This window comes from Hypomesus nipponensis, chromosome 16 (genome assembly GCF_054491055.1).
Source record: "Hypomesus nipponensis isolate SF chromosome 16, ASM5449105v1, whole genome shotgun sequence".
NCBI classification, from domain to species: domain Eukaryota; kingdom Metazoa; phylum Chordata; class Actinopteri; order Osmeriformes; family Osmeridae; genus Hypomesus; species Hypomesus nipponensis.
This window is the reverse complement of record NC_140376.1, coordinates 896264-913551: the sequence shown is the minus strand read 5'-3', so window position 1 is coordinate 913551 and position 17288 is coordinate 896264. Positions and strand designations below refer to the sequence as shown.

General features: G+C 51.5%; 1 protein-coding gene across 1 annotated transcript in view; it reads right to left on the bottom strand.

Annotated features, from left to right (window-relative positions):
* Window positions 1–16258, bottom strand: part of tp63 (tumor protein p63) — a 42469-nt gene extending 26211 nt beyond the window's left edge. The window contains 3 exon segments of the mRNA XM_084675780.1: window positions 8613–8748; window positions 8938–9072; window positions 16045–16258. Of these exon segments, the coding sequence (XP_084531906.1) occupies window positions 8613–8748; window positions 8938–9072; window positions 16045–16097 (324 nt within the window). The 5' untranslated portion in view covers window positions 16098–16258.
* Between the last annotated feature and the right edge of the window lie 1030 nt (window positions 16259–17288).

Genomic DNA, 17288 nt, shown 5'->3' with positions numbered 1-17288 from the left:
AGCCGTGTGCTCCACTGACTCCAGGGTTCTACAGCTCACAATCCTTCTACTGCGAAAGAGTCCAGGATCACACAGCTAACGGGACAGGTAGGGTCTCAACGGGAGGCTGGGGGGAGGCCCTTTATACCTGGGACAGGGGGGAGGGGCTAGGGAGCTACCTGACCAATACCTGAGCACACACACCCATCTCCTGGAGAAGCCCTGTGTCTTCCTCCTCCTCCTGTGTCTTCCTCCTCCTCCTGTGAGCGTCTGGAGATCCAGAGTGTGAACGCACAGGACAGCCCAGAGCAGCACGCCGCTGTACCATCTGAGATCCGACCACAGAAGCCGCGTTTGAGAAGTGAAAGTTGAAGGTGACAGCAAGGAGATGTATGACGACAGTCACGTCTGACTTCAGGAAAACGTGACGTTCCTCGAGTGAATAAGAGGAGCATGATCAGTCATGGTGAAGGGTGTCACTGAACAGAACAGCAAGTGTTCAAGGTACGTCAGGAAACGGAAGAGACTCAAACTAAAAACGTCCCTTTAGCCAATGCTTCAAAGAATCACACAGAGGGGATTTGAACCCAGAACTTCATGAGTAATCAAATAGCGAGCAAGTGTGACACAGTCTGACACAGTCTGACACAGTCTGACACAGGATGACAGTGAGCTCCATGATGCCAGCTGTGGTCTGTCCAGGGCTGTGATGCCGAGCTTCTCTAGCAGGTCTGGTGACAGAGCCCTACTATGCATCACAATGTGCCCCCGTCCCCCTCCAGGATCAGCCCCCAGTGGCCCAGGACATGGCCCTGTAAGCTTGGATCTACCACAGGTACAGATGCACATCTGTTGTGAAAACATGCATGTTGTTTCAGATAAAGGAGGAACTCTCTTCAGCTCACAGGGGTGGGCCGGGGAGATGAGACAGACCGGCACAGAGACAGACAGGCACAGAGACAGATAGGCACAGAGACAGACAGGCACAGAGACAGACAGGCAGAGAGACAGACAGGCACAGAGACAGACAGGCAGAGAGACAGACAGGCACAGAGACAGACAGGCACAGAGACAGACCGGCACAGAGACAGACAGAGAGACAGACCGGCACAGAGACAGACAAACAGACAGACAGAGACAGACAGGCAGAGAGACAGACAGACAGAGATACAGACAGAGAGACAGACAGGCAGAGAGACAGACAGACAGAAAGACAGACAGGCAGAGAGAGAGACAAACAGGCACAGAGAGACAGACAAATAAACAGACAGACAGGCAGGCAGACAGCTAGTAAGGTATGCACAGAATCATTTAGAAAACGTTTATTGTGCAACTGCCAAGAAAAACGTGGTCTTCTTCATTTTTGATTATGAGTTTAATCTAGATAACTTGAGCTGTTCTGACACTCATTTCTGTAGTCTGATGACCAGAGTCACAATGTTTAAATCAGGACAAACATGCTGACCAGACTGCAACTGCTAACCTGAGGGCGGAGGGTGAAGAGAGAGAGGTGTGTGTGTGTGTGTGTGTAAGGGGGCGGGGTGCATGACTGCAGGGACAGAAGGTGAAACTCCAGCCCTCTGGTCAGAACCCTTTGAAAGCGCCACTAATCTGAACACTGACCTGGAGTCAACGTCTGCAATCAAGGGCCACACCCAGACCACTACCCAGACCCAGGCCCCAGACCCAGGCCCTATACCCAGGCCCCAGACCCAGGCCCCAGACCCAGGCCCCAGACCCAGGCCCCAGACCCAGGCCCCAGACCCAGGCCCTATACCCAGGCCCCAGACCAAGGCCCCAGACCCAGGCCCTATACCCAGGCCCCAGACCCAGGCCCCAGACCAAGGCCCCAGACCCAGGCCCTATACCCAGGCCCCAGACCCAGGCCCTAGACCAAGGCCCCAGACCCAGGCCCTATACCCAGGCCCCAGACCCCAAACCCAGGCCCCAGCCTCCAGACCCCAGCCTCCAGACCCCAGCCTCCAGACCCCTGCCTCCAGACCCCCAGCCTCCAGGACAGGCAGGTTGCACAGAAACTCCAACCAACATCCTCCTTCAAAACAGTGGCATCTTTTGAAGCCCATAATAAGTTTAGATAAACAAACTTGCAATTGTGTTAAATAGGCAGTGTCTGAGGAGTCCCAACAACTCATCCAAGAGTTCCTGCTGCTTAGAGACGCTGCTCTCTGCAATAGAGAACATTCGAGGCAAAGCTCACATTTCAACAACTCCAGCTTAAAAAAAAAAGAAAAGAAAAAAAAAAAAAAGGACTTGAAGAGTTTGCCTTCAGCTCAGGTCCACACCCCCGAGGGTGTCGAAGCCAGACCAATTAGCTGGTGACATGCCCCTAAGACCAAGGGACAACACTGTTGACAGAGGCGCTATCAGGTTAGCGTTAGCTAGCAGGAGAACCCCCACCCAGCCCCTCAACACCCCCCCAGCCTGTATAAGCATCATAAACATCAAACCTCTAAGCATAGGTTCAAGTATTTACAATTGACTTCTTAAGTCAACAAAGAGCTGGGGCTCGTTAGAGAGCCTCAGGTAGCTAGCTGCAGCCCAAACTGACCCACCCAGTAATCAGAGATGACAGTGCCGGTCCAGGCGACAGGGGGGACCGCCCCACAGAGACCCTGGCCCCAGGCAGGCTGCTGGAGGCTCTAATACACGATTAGCACCCAAACAAAAGACCCATTCCGGTGTGGAATGAAGGATTTAGAAATCGATCGAACGACGATGGTAATTATCTGACGTGGCTTTTCGGCAGTAATCTGAGGCCAGGGTTTGAGGTTTGAGTTGCCGAAAAACTGCACTTGTGCAGCAACTGCTTGACACACAGTTTTTGGGGGACATTGAGAGGCTGCCACAGGCAGTGGAGTTTGCTCTGGGCTGGGGAGAGAGCCAGGAGTGCCCTGGCTGATATATTCATAAGTCTAAAACCAGAGGTATGAGTTTGCTTTGAGAATGTTGAGTGCAGCCGTTCCGCTGCACGCACCCAAGTCATCATTAGCACCTAGAGAAACATTCTCACTGGGCACAGTAATGCCATCCTGACACACTGCATCTAACCTGATAGCCCGGCCGCCACGCTGGCTGGGGTGGACTGAAGGCCAACTGAGAGGCCTGGGCACATATCAGGAACGTTTGTGCTTCTCTGTCTCTGACAGGAGAGTGAGATTTATGTACAACGTCCGAGTCTGGCTCAATGATCCCTGTTGGTCTTTGGAAGATGGGAGGGAGGGAGGGAGGAAGAGGGAGGGAGGGAGGGAGGGAGGAAGAGGGAGGGAGGGAGGGAGGGAGGGAGGGAGGGAGGGAGGGAGGAGGAAGAAAGAGGGAGGGAGGGAGGGAGGGAGGGAGGGAGGGAGGGAGGGAGGGAGGGAGGGAGGGAGGGAGGGAGGGAGGGAGGGAGGGAGGGAGGGAGGGAGGGAGGGAGGGAGGGAGGGAGGGAGGGAGAGACGGGGGGAGGGAGATAGATGGAAGGACGGCAGAAAGAAGGAAGGAGGGAGAGGGAAAATTGCAGACAATGGGGAGGGAGGGAAACAGCCAGAGACCCTAGATATGCTCTGTCAGGACACAGGTCTGTTGGGGGACTGAAGACAAGAGAGTCTTCCTGCTTCCTGTCTCAAGAGCCCTCAGTCCTCAGGAACAGCCTGATCAGCACTACAGACACCTGCCCTGAGCCTCTGGAGGCCTCTGCCCCCCCCCACCACAGACACAGGAGCCGCCCCCCCCCCCAGGGTCCCGCAGCGACACCTCTCCCCCGTCACCCGCCCGGTAAACACTGCAGGGTTTCCGTTAAGGAAAGCGGCAGCGCTACAGTCAGCAAACAGGACATTAGTGTGGCTTCCTACCCCTCCACTCTGTGTGTTTACTGCCTTGGGTCTTAGATCTGTGTGTTCAACTGAAGGCGGTGTTAGCACAGTCAACACCTCCAGAGATAGCACTGAGCAGGCCAAGACTTCTGATTGCTGCTCTGACTCCCTCTCACACTCCCTCCTGCGTCACAGAGAAAACCCTGAATCCATCTTTACCCCTGCAGCGTGCCCGGTATAAGGCAGGATATCATGTTTTTGAGAAGCATTTTTTGGGCAAATTAGCTGAAATAAACTTCACATCCTGATAGCATTTGAGTTGCAATGACAGTAAAATACAATAAATCCAGTATCTGTTGACCTTTGCAGGAATGAATGCAACCAATCACTGTGTTCTGACCGAATGCAACAATTGGACGGGCTACTTGCCTGTCAGGTGTTCATGTTTTTTGTGGGTGTGGCTTTGAAGGGAGGGTGAGGGATATTTTGGGATGGATACTTTCAAACTCAAGCCAAAATAGTAATTTTCGCTAAACGTACCTACCCTGCCTTCAAACTCTTTGAGAGTGCTAACCCCAGCCTGCTGTAGAGCAGGAGTCATGGTAACCCCAGCCTGCTGTAGAGCAGGAGTCATGGTAACCCCAGCCTGCTGTAGAGCGGGAGTCATGGTAACCCCAGCCTGCTGTAGAGCAGGAGTCATGGTAACCCCAGCCTGCTGTAGAGCGGGAGTCATGGTAACCCCAGCCTGCTGTAGAGCAGGAGTCATGGTAACCCCAGCCTGCTGTAGAGCAGGAGTCATGGTAACCCCAGCCTGCTGTAGAGCGGGACTCATGGTAACCCCAGCCTGCTGTAGAGCGGGAGTCATGGTAACCCCAGCCTGCTGTAGAGCAGGAGTCATGGTAACCCCAGCCTGCTGTAGAGCAGGAGTCATGGTAACCCCAGCCTGCTGTAGAGCAGGAGTCATGGTAACCCCAGCCTGCTCTAGAGCGGGAGTCATGGGCTCGCCTGTCTTCCCACACGGCTCGCTGAGGTAGACGCTTGTCCTCAGGCCTGCTCTCTCACGGGGCGCGCCCAGTCCTCCTGCCAAGACCGTTCAACCGAGGCAGACGAGCCAACCGTGATCTGGGCCTGGTCTGAAGGCAGCTTCAACAGGCACCTGGCTGAGGTAGGGGCACTGGGGGGATCACTGGAAGGAAACCATGAACCTACGTGACGATGTTGGCTGTGAGGGGGGGGGGGGGGGGGTGAGGGGCTGTTCCAGTCCTTCATCTCCTGCTATACTTTCTGTTTGTGAGACGTTTCCTTCAGTTGGCCTGGTCCCTGGCAGCTCTGAGGAGCGCTAGCTGCAGGGGATGAGAGACCAGCCTTCTGACAGACAAACAGAAAAGTAATGAACCTGTCAGAACACCAGAGGAAGTCAGGTGTGATCCAGCCTTCTAACAAGAATGGAGTTTTACATTTAGCTCATTCAGCATTTTCCTCTGAAGCATTGTACGAATACATATACAAAGTACTGCAGATGATCAAGGATCTGAAGAGCGTAGTTCTAACAATATCCCAGTGGTCAGAGTCAACGAACGGTCTGTACTGGCCCAGCAGAGCAGGAAGGAAACAGTGGAGGCCAACGTAGTGAGGCGCTGGGAGAAGGTTGTGTGAAGAACCCCCTGACAGGAGGAGCACGTCACCTGAAGCTGCTCCTCACTGCAGGCTGAGGGAGGCTGAGGCTGCTCCTCACTGGAGGCTGAGGGAGGCTGAGGCTGCTCCTCACTGGAGGCTGAGAGAGGCTGAGGCTGAGGGAGGCTGAGGCTGCTCCTCACTGGAGGCTGACGGAGGCTGAGGCTGCTCCTCACTGGAGGCTGAGGGAGGCTGAGGCTGCTCCTCACTGGAGGCTGAGAGAGGCTGAGGCTGAGGGAGGCTGAGGCTGCTCCTCACTGGAGGCTGAGGGAGGCTGAGGCTGCTCCTCACTGGAGGCTGAGGGAGGCTAATTGAGATGGGTGTTGAGACTTCTTCTCACAGTTGAACCCTTTCGGCCCGGCTGGCGGGGAGCCAAGTGTGTCATCACCTGTTTTCATCACCTTGTGTCTCCACAGGGACAAAAGCATTCCACTGGTGGGCCGTTCTACCAATGCTGACCGTAGCCATACAGAGATAAGATTGACCCCCTCTTCAGAAACCACAGACATGAACATTAATAGCTGGATTGATTTTGAGACCTGGTGTAATGTGATTGTCAGTTCAGTCTAATATTGACAGTTGCTTTTCAAACTGCTGATCGTAGCAGCTTTGCTGTGCAACACTTACATGACCTCTCTCACTGTGTTCAACTCAAAATGGCCGCAAGTGCATTTTTCCCTCCATAATACAATCAGAGCACAGGTGTTTCAAAACTCCCGCACAAAGTTACACACACGCACACACACAGCAGTCACCAGTGAGAGCTCTGTGCTCTGGTGATCAGAGACGTTATCTGGGGTGAGATCAGCTGAGGGGGAGAGCAGCTCCTGCCACCTCTACTGCTGCATTCCTTCATGTTATTCTACTCTGCACACCTCTCCCACCCTCCCCCACACCTTTCCTTCACCTCCCCCACGCCTCCCTTACAGTCTCACTCCTGGTCTCTCTCCCTCTCTCCTCACTCCTCACCCCTGTCTCCTCCCTCCTCACCCCTGTCACCTTCCTCCTCACCCCTCTCTCCTTCCTCCTCACCCCTCTCTCTTTCCTCCTCACCCCTCTCTCCTCTCCCCTTTACTCCTATGGTGATGAGTCATACTAACAGATGGGGGAAGAGATTTCCAAAGAGAGAGAGAGAGAGAGAGAGAGAGAGAGAGAGAGAGAGAGAGAGAGAGAGAGAGAGGTGCTGCTCTAGATTGCTGCCCTGCAGCTACAGAAAAAAAGTGAAAGAAAGAAAGAATTTCAGATTAAACATGAATCACAAATAAGAACCCCAGGGCTCCACCCAGAGCCAATCAGGTGACTCACACGGGGGGGGGTGGGGGGGGGGGGTCACACCCACACCCAGGAGGGAGGTAGGGAGGGGTGAGGACCTGGCAGAGGAGCAGTGGAATAGGCCCCCCAGTCCCCCTGGACAGGCTAGAGATACCATTCTGTACCCCAGCCCTCTGGTACAGAGGTACAGAAGAGGGAGGGAGGGAGGTTATTACCAGATCAAGAGAGAGCAGACCTCTCTCCCTCCTCTTCCCTCCCTCTCTCCTCCTCCTCCTCTCTCCTCTCTCCTCCAGCATTCCTGTACAGGGAGGGGAGCTGTGACATCATGCAGCAGCACCCTTACACCGGGGTAGCTCACACAAACACACACACTCTTACACACACGCTCTCTCACACACACTTTTACACACTCACACACTCTTAGTGTCCCATGTTATTATCACACAGCTGTTCCTGACACTTAACCTCATCATACGCAGAGTGAGCCATCAGAGAGCAGATTACACAAGCTCATAAAAATACCTGGCTAACTATTGTGACAGACGAGACAGTGAGTACTTACATGGGCCGGACAGAGGAAGACATCTTGAAAATTGTGATTCATTTTGTTCCCGTCTTCAGACGAGACCAAGTCTCAACCCATAAGGCAGTGCCAGGCTTAAGTAACCACATCACTCTCTCACAACCAATCACATAACCATATCACCCTATCAGAGCCAATCACAGCTGAACTTGACCCAACACAGCCCAGCCAAGCGACCAGAACGGCGGTTGACTTCTGCAGAAAATAATATTTGTTTTTAGGAAAACCCCGAGCAGATATCACTGCTTCCGATCTCTCTACTGCTGCTAGACTTCAGACGGGATTTACCTCTGAAACCCCCATCAGGTCACGCCTCTCCACGGGCCCCAGAGTTAGACATGATGCAGGGTCCTGCCAGACCAGCCAGGTCCTGCATCCACATCACCTATGAGGGCTGAGGAGGTTCTAGGACTGTCTACATGTGTGCACATTGCTCACTACAGGCCACATCCAAACATGTATGCCAGTCCAGTGCAGTGGCTTAGCTTGTGTGGCTGTTTGGTGGCAATAGTGATACTTGTTGGTTATATTTATGAGGGAGGTGATCGTAGGGCCTCTCTTGCGCTATGGACTTACAGAGTTAGAGGGTTGTGGAGTTCTGGAGTGTAGGGTTGTGGCTGTGTAAGGTAGTGTGAGGTAGTGTGGGACAATGTGAGGTAGTGTGAGATAGTGTAGGACAATGTGAGGTAGTGTGAGGCAGTGTGGGGTAGTGTGAGGTAGTGTGGGATAATATGAGGTAGTGTGAGGGAGTGTGGGGTAATGTGAGGCAGTGTGAGGCAGTGTGGGGTAGTGTGAGGCTGTGTGAGATAGTGTGAAGTAGTGTGGGATAATGTGAGGTAGTTTGAGGAAGTGTGGGTAGTGTGAGGTAGTGTGAGGCTGTGTGGGGTAGTGTGAGGTAGTTTGAGGCAGTGGGGGATAGTGTGAGGCAGTGTGGGGTAGTGTGAGGTAGTGTGAGGTAGTGTGAGGCAGTGTGGGGTTGTGTGAGGTAGTGTGAGGCATTGTGAGGCAGTGTGGGGTAGTGTGGGGCAGTGTGGGGTAGTGTGAGGTAGTGTGAGGTAGTGTGAGGCAGTTTGAGGTAGTGTGAGGTAGTGTGAGGCAGTGTGGGGTAGTGTGAGGTAGTGTGAGGCAGAGTGGGGTAGTGTGAGGCAGTGTGAGTCAGTTGGGGGCTGTGTGAGGTAGTATGAGGCAGTGTGGGTAGTGTGAGGAAGTGTGGGGTAGTGTGAGGTAGTGTGAGGCAGTGTGGGGTAGTGTGGGGTAGTGTGAGGTAGTGTGGGGTAGTGTGAGGTACTCACGGAGTGAGGCCCCTGGGGGCCGTGCATGGTGAAGCAGTCCATGCTGATCTGGATGGTGCTGCTGGGAGGCCCCTCCCCCTCCTCCACACCATCACAGAAGCTCAGTTCGATGGGCTGGACTGAGTGGAACGCTGACCTGAGACACACACAGAGAAACCTCTAGATTCACACTTGGTACCAACTCACAACACCTGAGGATGTTCTGCTGTCACATGATCAAGTCTTATGTACTTTGAATACGGAATATGGTCTGTATGCCTGTTAGTGTGTGTACCGGTTAGTGTGTGTGTATGCCTGTTAGTGTGTGTGTGGGTGTGTGACTCACTGGTCCAGCATGTCCAGCAGCTGGCTGAACACCTCCTGGCTGAGGAGGTCGCTGGAGGGGGGCCCCTGGCTGGGGGCCCCGGGGCCCAGGAACGAGCCCTCGGCTCTGGACACACGGGACAACAGCTCCCTCGGTCTGCAGGGGGAGACACAGACACACAAGGGTATATGTTTAGCTCAGTGGTTAGAGCTTTTGACTGCAAATCAAGAGGTTGCAGGTTCAAATCTCCACTTGTCATTATCCGTCTTGATAAATGAATACATGACGACATTGTCTGTAGCCCTTAATGACTAAGAGCCTGATAGCTGCTCTGAGATCAGCGGGTAGCAGGTTTGAAGACCTCTGCTTTGAAACACACTGAAACACGAGGAACACAACACAGTAGCAACAAACACAGGAAGTGACACCACCGCATGTGAGGAGGGGATACAGGGTTGACAGACAGACAGACAGACACATAAAGACTCCATTGTTGTAGACTGAAGCTATATTACAGTGTGGTGTGTTTGGTAACAGTTCAACATAACTGTGTTGGTGGTACTGAGACATGAAGGTGGTCCTGTGACCAGCGCTACTGAAACTAAACACCAGCCCCAGCCTGGCCTCACCCCAGCCCCACCCCCAGCCTGGCCTCACCCCAGCCCCACCCCCAGCCTGGCCTCACCCCTGCCCCACCCCCAGCCTGGCCTCACCCCTGCCCCACCCCCAGCCTGGCCTCACCCCAGCCCCGCCCCCAACCTGGCCTCTCCCCAGCCCCACCCCCAGCCTGGCCTCTCCCCAGCCTGGCCTCACCCCAGCCTCTCCCCCAGCCTGGTCTCACCCCAGCCTCTCCCCCAGCCTGGCCTCACCCCAGCCTGGCCTCACCCCAGCCTCTCCCCCAGCCTGGCCTCACCCCAGCCTGGCCTCACCCCAGCCTCTCCCCTCTCCTCATTGTTCCTGCTGAAGGTGCATGCTGCACATGCTGTCGTCTCAGCGGAAATCCCCTCGTCTGATGCTGCCTGTCACAGCTCCTGGTATGTGTGCAGCTGGACGGGGCTGGACGTGTGTGTGTGGTGTGTGTGTGTGGTGTGTGTGTGTGCGCGCTTGAGGGGTGGTAGAGGAGGAGTAGGTGGGGGGGGGGGTATAATGTGAAGCTGGCACTATTTAGGGCTTTGGAATTCCCCTACTCTGTGTGGTTCATGGTATTAATACCTGAGTTTCACAGACGCAAACATTTCCAACGAAGCCAATGACACAAGCAGGCAGCACAGAGCCAAGAGAGGAACCCTGTTGTGAACTAAGACACTCTGACCTGTGACAGTTAATACCTGTCATATCTGGAGCCTTAACTACTGTCCATGTCTGATCCATGACTGAGTTCTTCATTTCAACTGGCAGCATGCTCTTTCACTGATTGACAGAAAGGTTTCAGCCAGTTAGGGTGTTGGTTCTGCCCCCTTTCTCCCTGGTTTTGAGTCGCACAAACAAAAACTACAATAATGGAGCAAATCTAAAGGCAAGCATACTTGTGGGGCTTGTAGTTCTGTCGTGTGAGGTCAGCATTAAAACAAATCAATGTTGCCTCTGTGAAAGCATGTTCTCCCAAGAAAAGCTCACTTAGATTTCGATTTGAACTTTGATATTTTAGCAGACAGCCGTGATTTAGTAGAAAGTACCATCCCAGCTCTTCCCAGTTCTGAGAATGTGGCAGGTCCATCAGCTTAGCGTAAACCCTGGCATTAGCAAACATCTACCTGGGCTCCCAGTCTGACATTCCTCAAGAGCAGGAGCGTCGCTGAGAGGGAACGGCTCTCCTGGGAGACACACCCAGACTACCTCGCGTCTGCCTGCTGCCCTGTAGCTGGCTAGGAGAGTACATAAACACCCATCAAGGTTTCAGTGAAAGTATTGAATGGGGAAAGTGTTTAATGAATGGAGAATGCACTGCATGGTTGTGTACAGGGGCGTTGTTAGACCCTTTTTACTGGAGCACGTGCCCCAGTAAAATCTAAAATTTGAGTTTTAACATATTTCTTTATTGGTCAGTGCTTTCATTTAGATTGATAATCCCAGAAAAAATGAACGTAGTATCCCAATCAACGCTTGTAAAAGTGTTTAACCGAAAACACAAACGGATGCACGCAGAGTTCCATGTCAGCGCTCTCTTCTGAGCTTGCCAAACAGCCGCTGCAGCACACAGAAGTCCAGGTGTCAGACTCTGCACACAAGTCAGAACTGAGGTAGGCTAAGAAAACATTACAAATGATAGGCCTTATCTTATTTTGACGAAAACAAAACAATATTACATGAAGCTCTAAAAACGGTATTTGCGCTCAAATAAATCCGAAAAAAATGTGCGCTTACATTAACTGTTGATGTCCCTGCCAAAGCTGATATCAAACTTGTTTCCCTGAACTGTTGTATAGTGGGTTAAGCAAGGGGAGTTTCTATAGCCGAGTACTGTATTGTGCCCAGCATGCTTGGAAGAAAGAAACTACTGGGGCCTGTGAGCCAGTAGAGCTTTATGTCTAACAAAACCTCTGGTTGTGTGATCTTTTAAAAAGAAGATGTCAAAGAAAAATGTCTATCCTTGATGGAGAGTAAAGTTTTGCTCTGTTCTGTTTTGTTTACCCCTGCCGGCTGTGCTCTGCTCTGTTTTGTTTACCCCTGCCGGCTGTGGCCTCTGCTTTCCTGCCCTCCCACAACCAGCTCCTGAGCGTGTGTCCTTCCCGGCTTCCCAAATCTCTTCTCAGAAGCCAGGATGTTGGCCAACTTTACCCTGGAGAGACACGGGGAGAGGCGGGGAACTGGAACGCTTGAGTTGTATTACTAGATAAATACTACACTGCCAAGCCCCTTGCGCAGGAGAAAAGCACCTTTCAGGGCCGCTTGCTTTATAAACTACACACAGCGCTGCTTGCCAAACCCACGCAGTCAATTATCACTCACTAACATGCCACCCCACCCTCCACGTCATTTCTTACTAGTGCCACTCGACAAGACACCCACATCCTGTCCACGATCACAGCTTGGAGATCTGTAGGGATGTTGGCTCCATGGGTGACTCATAAAAGGTACACCACATTGACTACCCTGTGTGTGTGTGTGTGTGTGTTGGGGGGAGGAGGGTGGGTTGTACAGCTGTTTGGCATAATAGACGGGGGTCAGATGTCATAGCAGCCACGAGCACTGCAATCAGTGAACCAGCTAACCTATACATTTTCAACCGCAGGTCATAATCAAGTCTACAACACACGAAGACACTGCTTGAGCACTGAATTCATGGAGGCAATAAAGTTGTCCGTACCTAACTTTACTTGAAGTTGATAGCAGACTATCTTAACTACCTAGGTAGTGTAAACAAGCAGTAGTTTGCAGGTGATTATTATGATGTTGGCATACTCGCAAAGTAATTTCGGCTAACTGCTAAGGCTAAGCTAGCTTCTCCGTTTGCTCGTTTGATGTCAAGTCGTGTGCATTGGATGTCCGTAAGGGCTTTAGACTTTGAGGTTGTTTTACATTACGGACTTTTGCAAAGTTTTCGAAATCGTCAAAATTAATCACAAAATATCTCATGGTAGGCCTATAGCAGGTAGCTAACAAACTTAAGTTGCCGTCACGTAGAGCTATCTGTATGGCAGCGTGCTAAGTTGTCAAGTTTGGCTCACTGCAAGGGTAAACAATCATTCATTTCCGGGCTAAAATACTAAAAGAAAACATTTAAACTGACACAACACACTAAGTCTCTATACTTACTACCCTGTAGTTATCTCCGGCTCAAACTTAACACTGACCATAACACTGACACAGTTAGTTCAAGTCCTTCACTAACGTTTCAGTCTACGGTCAGGGATGGAAATGGTCCCTCATTGATTATGTAAAAGTTTTAAAAATATATAGGCCTAAATAATATAACAGCATATTTTATCTGTACCCAAACATTAGAAATTATTATTGTGATAAATATTTTTGGTAATTGAATCCACCCAACATTGATTAGGGCCTAGACCAAGATAACATTTACCCAAACGTAAATAGCAGGCTATCGTATATTTCAGGTGGCACAACGCGTAGCTGCGCAGATCTCATAGCGAGATATCTTTCCAATGAAGGAAAACGAAGGGGTTGGAAGTATAAATATCCCCAATAAAACACATAACTTGCAGACTGCCAAAAACGCGAGCCATCTACAACGAGGAGCCAGGCAGAAACTGCCTCATGGTCCCGCTAAAATTGCAGCAGTCACTGCAACAAGCATTGGAGCCTAAAAAATCTGCCTGCCGCAGAAGAGTTGATTTACAGCCGGAAAACTGACAGCAGGTTTCGGGTCAGATTTGTGACCTTGGGGCCTGTTGTCAGGTCGGAGATAGCAGACAATAGTTAAGTATAGCAGACAACAGTTAACTTTGTATTAAACACAGTCAGTGCAGACAGTACAGTGCTTCTGCTCACATGGAGAGATAATTAACTGGACCGATGTAGCCTATGGGAAAGGTCGTTTTGGCAGGCTAATTGTGTTGAAGTTAAGCTTTGTTACAACACTTTAAAATGGGTGGACTATTGCTTTAGCTTTGTTTGAGGAAACACGAAGGTGTTCGAAACTCACATCCACCATATTTAATTAAATATTATTTTGCCCTCCCTGGATCAAAAAAAGTTAACCTAATACAATTCCTTTCGGGGACAACCGCGACCATTCTGTTTTTACAAACGCTTTGTCTGCCGAGGCCAGAGCGCTTGATCCTAGCTGAGTTGTGAGCTTGTTGGAGGGTGTCCTGTTTCAGAGTTATTCAGCTCGCCTGGGGGCGAGACTGCATCCTCCTCGAGACCCAGACAGCCCCTCCAGACTCCAGCGGGCCAGAGGTTAGCTCTGTACAGGGGAGGGCTTTGTCCTCCGCCAGGTTGGGCACACCGACCGATGAAAACGCAATCAAAACAAACAGGCCGTCCGATCGGGGGGTGTTCTCGAGTGTCATCATTTATCACGCGCTCAAAGACCCCGAGCCCTTCTGCCCCGCGTCTGTCAGCCGGGCTGGGAGAGAGACATGACGGCTCGACAAAAGACAGAACGCCCCAGCTTCTCCTCCTTTCAGCCCCTGGGACGGGGGGACGGGGAGTCTGAAATCAAGTGTTAAGTGTGTGTGTGTGTGTGTGTGTGTGGGGAGAAAATAAGAAAAGATCAAAAAGGAGGCGGTATAAATTCCTTTAGAGGACCGATTGAACGGCGTGTGCAGTAATAAATTAAGTGTAATCCGTTCAAATGTACGTTATGTGTGTCTTAGTGACGTATAAAAGACCAAGTGCTTCTCTGTGACTTGGAGTGCTTTGTTGAAATCCATATACTAAAACACAATATGTAGCCTAATTAAAAAGTCACCAGTCAGATACGAAGTAAGATATATTATGCTTTTGTATTTCAGATGTGTGTCACCTAACTTTTTTTTTTTATATACTTTTTTTTTTTGGGGGGGGTGGGGGGGGTGATTTTAAAATAAGTGGTGCATTGGTAGAGTAAAAAAAACAACAAAACCAAAAATACGTTTGGAACATTTAAAAGAAAAAGGAAAAGAAAGTGTAAAAAAAAAAAAAAAAAACAATTTGTATCCCTTACACCACCCATGGTAGTCTCTGTGGATCAGATGACTGTTGTACTTCAACTTAATAAGTCCCTCCAGTCCTCTGTACCTTTCCTTTAGTGTTTAATGATGCTTCTTAACACACGACAGAGTCTGTGTTTGTAAACCATGTCAAAGCCAGAGTGCAAAGGTCAACATCTCTTTTGTTAGCTTGTCAGTGGAAACCAACCGCTGTTCATTCTCCCTCTCACTGCCTTCCTCAGCGCACTTTAGAACAGTGGATATTACATATATAATATCATAGTATTTATACTATCAATTCTTTATTACAACCACTCACTTCACATAGCCTTCTTTAAACATTTTTTCACTGTGTGTAAAATGAAAAATACCATTAAAAAATGTCTCCTGAGTTGAGTATTTATTCTGTTTCTTGCTGTCTGCTGAAAGGAAGTGGGAGGAGGATGAGAACCTTCAGACTGTTTTCTTTCATATTGCAACATGACGGTTTTGGGTCCGTATTTGATTTGATTTATTTGTCAGTAACCCTGACACATCCTTTCATGTCACCAACACACCACAAAGAATCTAAACAAATTGCTCTCCCAACAAAGTTACGGTTTACATACTGGTCACCCCTTCCCCTCCCTCTGCCGCCAACACCTAATCACCAAGAAATATCTCATCATCTTCAATCATCAGATCATCTTCAAATCCCAGATCACAAAACTGTATCCATCCTAACCTGAATTCCTGTCTGGAGAGGTTAAGAAGGTCCACTTCCCTGCTATGGTCCAGCCCAGCTCCCTATTAATACAGACCCAAGCTAAAGATGGGCTGGTGCTGTCGACAGCAGCGATGGTTCTGTTGGTTTCATGTGTCCGGCTCCAGAAGCTCTCAGGGTGCACTGTTGCCATGGGGACACACGCCCCTGAGGCCCCAGGCACAACTACTATATGTCTACCTTCAACGTGTTTTTTCCCGTAAATAATGTTCTTGCCTAAATGCCCAATGAGAGATGCTGTATTTAGCAGATGCTGTTTCATCCAAGGCGACACAGACAGTGATGTAAGGGCTGTCTGGGCAGCCCAGAACCCAGCCACAGCTGTTGTCAGGTCAGTTTGGCCCTCTGGACTCCTGAGCCCTTCCCTGGATCTCCCTTCCCCGGATCTCCCTGCCTGAGCTTCCCTCCCCTGGATCTCCCTGCCTGAGCTTCCCTCCCCTGGATCTCCCTGCCTGAGCTTCCCTCCCTCGCCCAACCATGAAGTCCCCCTACCCAGACAGCAGTCTGACCCTCTTCCTCCACATCCAGGGTTATAAACGTCCGACAGAGGAGAGAGTAACCGCTAAACGGCTGTGATGAGACAGGCAGCTGTCCCCCTCCTGAGTCTCAGCCCCTCATAAAAATACCCTTGACCGGAGGTGGCTGGAGACGTGAGGTACGTGGAGTTAATACGGTCACCGCATGAAGCAGCCCCACCAGGACAAGCTCCCTGCCGGTTAGGACGCAACCCCCGGTGTGAAGGCGTCCTCGGGGGGGGTGTGTACTCACCGGTAGAGGGGCAGGTCAGGGCGGTACGGTGCGGCGGCGTAGGGGGACGTCATGCTGGAGAGCTGCACTTCTCTTCACTGGAGTCTTCCAAAAAATATCAGAAGGTCACATATGCTCGTGTGAAGAGCCTCAGATTCAAACACCACGGTGTCGTCAGTTAAAAAAACATCTCACAAAAACAAACAAACACGGAATTGGGATTAAAGTGCTGGAGGGTCAAGTGCACAGGAGTGGAGAAAGCTTCAAGGATGTTAAGATTTTAGATATTTTTTCCAGAGCTAGCCAACGCAGAGGCGGGGCTTGTGCCAGGGCTCTGGCCAATCCCAAACAGCAGCTGGCCCGGGGTATCACTCTCCTTGTGTTGCTAGGATATAGATATCAAGCAACACCCTTTACCCCTCTCCCCCCTCCCATACATACACACACCCTCCCCCCTCCTGAACCCACCCAACACCCACACACCCTGCTCCTCCCCTCCTAACCTCCCACAGCTGCCCCAGAACCCTGTGCCCTCGACCCAGACCTCCTGGAGGACCAGGCACACTGGCAGCATCACAGGCCGCTCTGGGCAGCAGCCTGGCGGGCCAGATGTCTCCCCCCAGTCCCCCCAGCCTCCCCCACTCCCTCCAGCCTCCCCCAGTCCCTCCAGCCTCCCCCACTCTCCCCAGCCTCCCCCACTCCCTCCAGCCTTCCCCAGTCCCTCCAGCCTCCCCCAGTCCCTCCAGCCTCCCCCAGTCCCTCCAGCCTCCCCCACTCCCTCCAGCCTCCCCCAGTCCCTCCAGCCTCCCCCACTCCCTCCAGCCTCCCCCAGTCCCTCCAGCCTCCCCCAGTCCCTCCAGCCTCCCCCACTCCCCCCAGCCTCCCCCACTCCCTCCAGCCTTCCCCAGTCCCTCCAGCCTCCCCCAGTCCCCCCAGCCTCCCCCACTCCCTCCAGCCTCCCCCACTCCCTCCAGCCTCCCCCACTCCCTCCAGCCTCCACTGACCGACTCATTGAGAGCATCTGGATTACTGTACTCAACCAGTTGAAGAATCTCCCATGACTGGTGTGTCTCAGCAGCATTGAGCTGCAGTCGCACGTTCACATCAACACACGTCTCTTGGACGGCTTCGCTCTCTGAACTAATCCAGCACTTACAGACGGCAGGTTCTACACTGTTTTCCAAACTTTTATAAAAAATAGGTATTTCACCTTTCAAAACAAAAACAAAAAAGACACAAACACAACACCAAAAGTTTTTTTTAAA